At 36.4% G+C, this 9,737-nt stretch overlaps 1 protein-coding gene across 1 annotated transcript; it reads left to right on the forward strand.

Moving 5' to 3' along the window:
* The first annotated feature begins 2,851 nt into the window (after positions 1–2,851).
* On the forward strand, positions 2,852–8,390 carry LOC133875239 (E3 ubiquitin-protein ligase RGLG2-like). Its single transcript, XM_062313288.1, has 12 exons — positions 2,852–3,103; positions 3,853–4,125; positions 5,163–5,247; positions 5,325–5,465; positions 5,566–5,679; positions 5,762–5,859; positions 6,957–7,036; positions 7,112–7,217; positions 7,334–7,461; positions 7,550–7,730; positions 7,905–7,961; positions 8,049–8,390. Exons 2-12 carry the CDS (start codon positions 3,880–3,882, stop codon positions 8,127–8,129), a joined length of 1,317 nt encoding a protein of 438 aa, XP_062169272.1. The 5' UTR covers positions 2,852–3,103; positions 3,853–3,879; the 3' UTR covers positions 8,130–8,390.
* The last annotated feature ends 1,347 nt before the right edge of the window (positions 8,391–9,737 follow it).

Genomic DNA, 9,737 nt, shown 5'->3' on the forward strand with positions numbered 1-9,737 from the left:
CCTCGAGGTCTTAAAAAAATTGTACACTCCGAGATTTATATATATATATATACCTTGAGAAAACACAATGTTTTACTGCAAGTTAATTGATTTCTCAAAAAGACAATTTTTTAAGGGTGGCACTCAAACGGGAGATTGACTTATGTTGGTAGCTTTCGAACGCTGTCCAACCGCTGTTCCAACTGAGCGCTTGTACCAATTATATGCGATCCTCCTTCCGTTTGAATGACAATCGATCTTGGGTTCGACCGTGGTGTTCTGCTAGGCTCAATTGTTTCTTATATCCTTAGCCGTTCAGACGAGAAACCGTTTCGACGACTGGCAAGTTTGGAATCCTTAAATTTATTTATTGAAGCATCTCGTTCAGACGTTGTGTGCCTGCTGCCACACCAACCGATAAGATCTAGACATCAACTACTTGTTCGGACGTCCTCCGAACGTCACTCTGACTGAGTGAATTTGGTTCACTTCATTGACATACGTCGTTTGGACCCTATGGGACTGCTAATCCAAGTCCAACCGAGTGGTTTTGCCTCCGAACTTGGTTTTCTGTACGATTCCTAAGTCAGATTCTAATAAACAATTTCAAGAAGTATTTATAGTACGTGAATATCAAAAAGATTAGAGAGATTTAATATATGAGGTAGTGGCATATTTATAAGCATGTACATAGTTCTGATATAATAGGTGCTCTAATATAATTCAATTAAAAGTCTTATCCCCAAATTGTGTGAGATTAGACTTATCTTCTAAAGAGTTCAATTCGGGTACGACTAGTATTCAGCTGAGTCATATCCCATAAATACTGCCCGTAATATTAAGATAAACATATCAGCCTGTTTTATCCATATTGCCTTGTGGTAGTCCCGAAAAATTCATTTCCGGGATTAGTGGATATAGACATCCTGTATGTTCTGTCTTGTGTTACTGGGGCAATAATGTTTCGAGACTGTGACGACCAACTGGGTCTTCATAGGCCTTGCTTTGGGCCTGTTGAATTAATTGGGCCCACAAATTCAATTATGGGCTTGCTTGGGCTTTCGAGAGTAATAATTTTTTCCAACATATGGTCAGCTTGGGTTGTCTTGTGCCCAAATGTTTATTTGGTGCCTTTGACCAATTATTAGGAAATAGTTTTTTTTTTTTTTTTTTTTTTTTTTTATTTGGTGTAAATCTTTGTATAATTTTTTTTTTTTTTTGCAAAATTTAATAATTAATTTATCAAAAAGATGGACAACAAATATACAAAAATATATATAAAAGTGTATCAAGTCTCATTAAGGGATAAGGTCGAGCAAGGGTTGGTATTGAAGATCCCTCACCCCTTCCTTCTCCTTAGGAAATTTTTTTGAATGATTGAAAAATAGGATTGATACGATATAAGGTTGAAATAATTTATATGAAAAAGTGAAAAAATAAAAAAAAAAAAATAAAAAAAAAAAATTTGTATTGTAGTGAATTTTTTTATTTAAGAAGTAATAAAAAAGTTTTAATGCAATATAAAAAGTTAAAAAAAGTTAAAAATATTTTAAAGTTAATAATTTTTGAAAGAAGTGAAAATGAAAAAAGAAGAGGAGAAAGTAAATTTAAAACAGGCATGTGTAGTTAGGTAGGCATTTTTTTTTTTTTTTTTGTCCCTCAAGATTGTGTAAAAGGTCAAGTTTGAGTGATGGTGATATACAATTTTAATCGTAGTAGAACCAATGAATGAATATGATGTACGTTGAAAGGCAATGAAAAATGACATGATCATTTAATATTCTGTATGCTATCATCATTAAAAAGTTTGACCAATAATGTTTTAGAAAAAGACGTTATTGGTTTCCGCGTGAATCTCACAGTCTAATAATAATTTTGAAAAGTAAAAAGATGAGAGAAAAATTAAGTAAAGAAATAAATCATTTTTCTATTTGGTAAGCCTTTTCTAATTGGACTTTCTATTTATAAATCATCTTTCTCTTATACTTTTTTTTAAAAAAAAGTATCAATCGTTAAATCTGTAGAACTCACATCTTTATTTTTATAGATCTTACATATCTAATTATTGATTTTCAAGAAGAAGAAGAAAAAAATAAAAAAAAAAAAATAAATAAATAAAAAAAACACGATAAGAGAAGGATGTGAGAATAATAAATAACATTTTTTTTTTTTCCTTCTGAAAGTACCCCTGGTAAAATGCTTAACTACCCAATTAAGTACTGTTAAATACTTTACCAAAGAGATCTACGATCAGTTTTTTTTTCTTTCTTCTTGTAAGTATTATTAAATCATTGATTATTTTTTAAAATGAAAGTAATAAAAGATTATAAATTTAATCATTTAATTAATATATTAATACATATAAATATATACTTGCATAATTATATGAAAATGCGTATAAACATAGCTTCTGATTCACATGTTTAGGAAATTGGTACATCATGTGTAACGTTAAAAATTACATTTGCATTTCACTGCGATCTTATTTTAATAATGCGACAGTGTCAATTAATTTTTTGAATAAATTCTTATGAAAAATAAATAAATTAAAAAATTAATTAGCATTACTACGACTGCATAATAAAGCAACAGTGAAATAAAAATGTAATTTTCAATTTCAGTCGTTATATTATATATGATTGGGAACAATGAATCCCATGACTCGACAGACTCGTTGGATGAATCCTACATAATACGACAAATATTGATGGGATTTTGCTGTGAGTTGTGGACAATCATGAGTTAACTTTGATTTCTTTTTTTATGCATTGGATAAGCTTCATTCCCAGTACCTACCGCTCAATTAATGTCAAAAAGCTTTTTTTTATAAATGTAACTTCTTAAAAATGAAGTTACAAATATTGATGGGATTTTGCTGTGAGTTGTGGACGTTGGCTGTCGTTGTCCCTTAACTCGCTTTCGGGAAAAAACAAATGCGACCCTTAAAATGAAGGCTTTTCTGCAAAGGAAACTTCCTGGAACCAGTGGTGACCAGTAACTTCGGATCCTGTACTGCTTTACGCCCATGGACTTCTCCGCCCACTGAGACTACCTTCACCCACGTCTATCACATTACCCCAGAAAAAGAATGTTTTTTGGCCGTCGTTGACTGGCTCCCAGCAAGGTAAAACAGCCTTTGATGTTTTCATAAATCTGATAAGAATTTGATGTGCTTGTTCTTGTTTAGTTTTGTAATTTGGGTAGTTTTGATGGGATGGTGTTTGATTTGGACAACTGGGGTTTTGTTGTTACGTCTTTAGCTATAAAGGGTTATGGAGCTATGAATTTGTGATTCAGCTTCAGGAATTTTATCTATTTTTGGATTGTAAATTATGGGTTGGCAACTAAGGACTAGAAAGTAAGAAGACATGTCTTTGTTGTTGGCGTCAGCATCTTAGGAATACGTCTTTTTGCTTCATGGGAGCCAAAAATTGCCTTAATTTTCTGTTCTCGGAGTAAGAAAAGTACTTTATGAAGATTTCCTTTTTGAGGTCGTGAAATGGCCCATTCTGATATAGTTCGTTTAAGACTAGGAATATTTTTCATTTGAGGTTTGTTCATCAAATGAGTAAAACCTACATTGATTTTCTCTACCACTTCCAAAGTTATTTATTTGTCAGTTGTCAATATAAATCCAAATCTTGGAATTGCATTAAAGCTCAATCATTTCTAAACCTCTAGCAATTTTTTTGGTGTATTAACAGTCACAGGAACAAAAGAAGAGGTATCCAAATTCTGAATCTCTGGAATGCTTCATTTTTTTGGTCAATTAGGGTTTCAGGGTGTTGAGTTTGCTCAAAAAGGGTTTTGAATTTGCTTCAAATGCTCGTATGTCATTTGGTAAGTTTTGTTCTCATTTGTTGGATGTTGCAGAATTTCTGTAGGATATAGATCGAGTTGATGGGTGGGATTATTTCAAAGCGGGAAAGTCCTAGACAGGCGTCATCTAGAGAATCTGATTCGTACTCATGGAATCATCCCAGTTATCCACAGTCACCGTATCCACAACCAAGTCAGGACTACAGGCCACATCAGCATTTTGCACCTCCACCTCAAACCTATGGTGGTGGTCAGGCCCCCGAGTCAAGAAGGAGGTTAGAGAGGAAGTTTTCAAAGATAGATGATAATTATAATAGCCTGGAGCAGGTAATATAATACTTTCTGTTTCTAAGTGAATGAACTCGTGTAATTGCGGATGACTAGAGTAGCAAGTCTCTTTCAAAGTCATATCTTACTTTCACTGGGACTGTATTTAACGGTTTCCATACTCCGAAAGCACTGGTGTTTTACTCTTTGAATTTGTTGCGACTTTAAACCACATTCACATTTTTTTCTTTTATTAAGTAGAAGATGTTTTATATTATCATTGCTGTAATAATACTTTAGATACTTAAAAGTGGGAGTTTCACTTTTATGGCATACATTAATGATTTGGCAGTGCGTTGAGTGTGAAATGGTTATTCTTTCTTAAATGATATTATTTTCTAACACTTGATGAAATGATCATGATTTACACCTAAATGTACCTGATATTGTTAGTGCTAAGTGGTTAGTTTCTGTCTCCTTGTCGATGCAAAACATTGTATGGTGCCTTGGTGAGGCATTTGACTCTGCATGTGTAGTTAGTTATATGAATTGTAACAATTTGCTTCTTGCTATGAGTGATCCTCTTTACAAGCTGTGCTGATATTGGACATGTCCTTGATGTGGTCAACCATGTGGCAGGAACATGGGATAATGTGTTAATAGATATTTACTTATTCCCATTTCATAAATTGTACACACACAGATCCATGTATGTGGATGTATTGAAGCCTTACTTGGCACTCCAGTTCACTGAGAGGGAGAAGATGTAGAAGATTGCTTTGTTCTTCATGCGTCTCAACTTGTTTTCACCTACTGGTGTTTGCTGTAGTTGAAAATGTAACTGTTCGGTTGCATTTGTCTATGTCTAGCTGTATGTTGATATCTACTGTTTTTGAACAGAATATGAACTATTATTGTAATTGTTTTTACTCATGTCTGTGTCTGGGTGTTATCTTGATATCTTTGAAGAAAACATAAATTAATTTTTGAACAAAATATGAGTTTTAGATAGTTGTGCTTACTGATGGGCAGATCTGTATTGGTAGTTTAGCTAATCACTAGTATTATGATGTTGTGAAATACTCTACTTGCCTCAGGTTACTGAAGCATTGGCACGCGCTGGCCTGGAGTCTTCCAATCTTATTGTTGGTATTGACTTCACAAAGAGCAATGAGTGGACAGGTTTGACCTCCTATTGGTGCATATAAGCCCTTCTTTCAAGCTTTAGTAAAACATGCTTAACTTGCTTTTGCATTTAGGCGCAAGGTCCTTCCACCGGAAAAGTTTGCATCACATTGGAAACGAACAAAATCCCTACGAGCAGGCAATATCTATTATTGGAAAGACATTGTCCTCGTTTGATGAGGATAACATGATTCCCTGTTTTGGATTTGGAGATGGTATTTCTTCTATAGAGGTCTTACATTGGTACTTTCTCTTTTTGTTTTTAAATTTGTCCTCTAGGTATCTAAAATTGTATTTAATTCTACACATGGACAGCATCAACGCATGATCAAGAGGTTTTCAGTTTCTATTCAGATGAGAGATTTTGTAATGGATTTGAAGAAGTATTGAGACGATATAGAGAATTGGTCCCTCATCTACGACTTGCAGGTTTGAATCTGACTTATTCTTATCATCTTCTGTTTTGAATTGGTCTTTGCTTATTGTTCTTTTGTTCCCTTTACTGTGACAGGGCCAACATCATTTGCCCCTATTGTTGAAAGGGCCATCACTATTGTTGAGCAAAGTGGTGGCCAGTATCATGTGTTACTGATAATAGCTGATGGGCAGGTACTTTGACTCTGGTCTGCACTTTGTAGCTATTTACTAGACTCTTGATCTAGCTGCACACTTTACAAACTAGCTGTACTCCTGATCTAGCTGTACTAATATGATTCTGTAATTTCTAGTACCACTTATCAGATGCAAAAGAAAGGTTTTAATGTTGAGTAATTAAAGTAATTAAAGTGCTAGATTTGAGAAATTGTCAAAATTTATCTTTTGATTCCAATCTGTTTGAAACTTATCTAGCTCTTGCCCAAAGAATTCCAGAATTATAAGTCTGGGATTTGGCAGGTTGAGTGTAGCCATGAATAAAATTTGCATAACTCTGTATACCTCTTGACCTGCTTGCCAAGCAAACATGAAATATAAGAATTATACGTAAGGAGATCGTCATAGTTCTATGGCATTGTTAATAACAAGAGCATGTTAAATTAATGACTATTATCATATTAAATTGAGAGAAAGCATGGTGAAGAGATAGAGGCAGAGTTCCTCGGGCGCCAAGAGTTTGGAGATATTTGTGTCAAGAGCTAATCAAATAGATTTTCCAGCCATTCATATATGCTAGTAGCTTATGAGTGGTTCTAGTATCTTATTAATGGTTCTGGCCACAGATATTTTCGTCAGGGGCTAAAAATCAAATACCCAATGGTTCTAGTAGCTTATCGGATTTCCTCATTGATGAAAGTATTAGCAATTAAAGCAGAATCTTAGAGTGAAGTAACATCTCATTGGATTTGTAACTTTGTCCTAGAGGAAGCTAGAGCTAACAAATATTAACAAAATATTATGTCCATGTTCCAGTTTAACCCAAAAGGTCTATATATATTAGTGCAGTATTACTTACAGCTCGAAAATCCTATGGTTTGCAATGCCAATGAGCTTTAACTCAAATGGTACTTCCTCCCATTGTAGCAAGGTGGAGGGTGAGGTCGTGGGTTCATGTCCTACTGGGTGCATAACTTACCAGTAAAAAAACATAAAAATGCCTATGTTTTGCAATGGAAAGTTTAGTTTCACTTAGACATACTACACCAGCCAGCTTGTCTGTGGCCAATGTTTGTTACTTGGTTTATTTTATATTCCTTGAAACCATGGGACAGGTGACAAGAAGTGTCGATACTGAGCATGGTCAGCTAAGCCCACAGGAAAGGAAAACTGTTGATGCAATTGTGAAAGCGAGGTATTGCATAGTAGTTTGTTTGTGGTCATATACTCTGCATAAAAAACACTTTTTAATATGCTTTTTAATTTGCAGTGAGTACCCTTTGTCAATTGTATTAGTTGGGGTTGGAGATGGGCCATGGGAGATGATGAGAGAATTTGATGACAACATCCCTGCTCGTGCCTTTGATAATTTCCAGGTAAGTATTCCTAGGTATTTGGATATCATTTTGGTCTATTTTAGAGCTTGCATCACTTGGACTTATTCTTGGTCAATGATTAATTGAGAAAAAGTGCGTTCTTTTGGCTTTTGCAGTTTGTGAATTTTACAGAAATAATGTCAAAGAACATGGACCGATCTAGAAAAGAAGCAGAATTTTCTCTTGCAGCCTTGATGGAAATACCATCACAGTATAGAGCAACATTAGAGCTTAATTTATTGGGGTAACAATACATGATTCTCTATTATAAGGTCTTGATGGTTCTGCTATTGCTGCCAGTAACAAAATTCATTTGCATTTTATTTATGTAGTGTTAGTAGGGGGAATGCTATAGACAGGGTTTCTCTTCCCCCACCAATGTATGGTGCTGCTTCTTTCAACACCAAAAAACCTTCACATTCAAGCAGTTTTCGTCCGAGTGCACCCACTTCTGGTGGACATCATACAGTTGGTGGCTCAGCGGCTCCTTCAAGTCATGCTTCTGATAATCATGTAATGCACACTTCCTACTTCTGGAATTGACTATCCGGCTCTGTGACGCTTAGCCTCCATAATTGCTGTCTTAAAATAATGATCGCAATGTGACTAAGATTAGAGTTTTCTAAATCCATGATCTAAAGTCAATGTGAGGAGTTTTTGAACCTTTCTTTTTTGTGATCCCCACAGGTTTGTCCCATTTGCCTTACCAATCCAAAGGACATGGCGTTTGGTTGTGGGCATCAGGTAATGTAGTTGGGTATTTTTCTCAAATCCTTCTTGGAGCTTTAGATGAAAGAATGTATATGTGACCCAGATTCTATTGAGTTGCAGACATGTTGCGACTGCGGAGAAGATCTCGAGTTATGCCCCATTTGCCGGAGCATCATTCAGACCAGAATAAAGCTGTACTAACTGGTGTCTGTTCAGGAAACATTTTGGGTGCCTTTAACTTCAGCTCCCAGTCTTTGCCAATCCCTTTCCTGGTTGGGGATCTTGGTACTGCTTTTAGCTGGTTATAGTATCAGATCCCTTCAGATTAAGGGAAGGGGGTACTCATCAGATACTTGTTCCTTGTATATATTTCATATTTTGTTGATTCGTAAGTATGTCTCCAATGCATCTTATGCCCATTTGATTTCTGGGGCTCATATTTTAAGTTTGATCTTCTTATTATTGTATTCGTCTCCCCACTTTGTCCCAAATTTAGTTAATGGTATGTTTGTGGCTGCATAGGCCATATCCACAAGAAGTATTTTTCATTCTCAATCAGTAAGAGTTCAGTTTCTTGCTCGCATCTAGCAGTGTCACTACATGATTGAAGGCTGAAGCTTACAACTTTTTCATGTTATTAGTAGGTGACACGCGGTCATGGTATGTGAAATTCCTTCTATACACCTTGTTGAATATGTTATCATCTTGATTTTGATTTTTATTTTTCTTGGGTGTTCTTCAAACCTCCCTCTTTCCTAATGTGATAGGCCTTTCTTTTTCCTTTTTCTTTAGGAACTAACATAAAAACTAAAAAAATTCAAGGTGATTGAGCCGCCCTTTTTGGTGAAAATGGGTGGTTTGACCCCTTCTGACTGAACTTTGGGGATGGTCAAACCATCACCAATGGTAAAATCGGTGGTTACGGTGATTGAACCACCCCTAATTGGCAAAAGGGTGGTTTGGCTACTTTCAATTAGCCTTTGAGGGTGACTGAACTACACTCAGATCACTGGGGGTTATTTTGCCATCCTGTGTGATGGGACAATGATAGGGGAGGTAGTGGGATAGGAGGTCAACGTTGGTGAGAAAGTAGTGGCGTTGAGAGAGATGTGGCGGTGTGAGGCAAATGAGATCCAAAAGTTTTGGATAACATGGCAGGTTATGAGTCATTCATTTAAAATGAATAATCCAAATTAAATCAATTGCCTAATGTACACATGCTTAAGCGGGCGAAAACGCTCGCCTCTCCCAAACTCTCTTTTGACCAGCCTTTCGGCCCAAACACCATGGGAGAAGGGAAGCTCTGTGCTTCCATTCTTCCTCTTTTTTCACTCTTATCTTCCCCTTCAGCTCTCGCCTCTTTTAAGGCCCCTATCTTGTTAAAGTGTACTCTAACCCTACTTGTCTCCATGGAGGTATTATCTTTACTTTCTCTACTAACATCACAATCCACACTGGCCAACCCCTCCATCCACCATGTCCACCGCCAAGTTTGGATAAGAACTTGGGTTGAGTTTTTCGAAGCTCGATCTACACTCTTCAGCTAGATTCAGCACGACACGCGCCTCTCCATCGTGCTCCCTCCGTCTTCCACCTCTGTCAACACTAGCCGCACTCCCTCCAAATCACCCCTTTACGGAGTGTTGATTACACACGCCAACAAGTAAATCTCACTTGCTAATGCGTGGAGGCCACATTCTTCTCCCTTTCCATCCACCACCCTACTGTTGGCAGATTGTGGCAGTTCGCGGCGTCTTCGATAGGAGAGAGGTCGTCCACTCTGGCGCGTGGTCTTCACGTGCCAGCGCC

This window comes from Alnus glutinosa, chromosome 8 (genome assembly GCF_958979055.1).
Source record: "Alnus glutinosa chromosome 8, dhAlnGlut1.1, whole genome shotgun sequence".
NCBI classification, from domain to species: domain Eukaryota; kingdom Viridiplantae; phylum Streptophyta; class Magnoliopsida; order Fagales; family Betulaceae; genus Alnus; species Alnus glutinosa.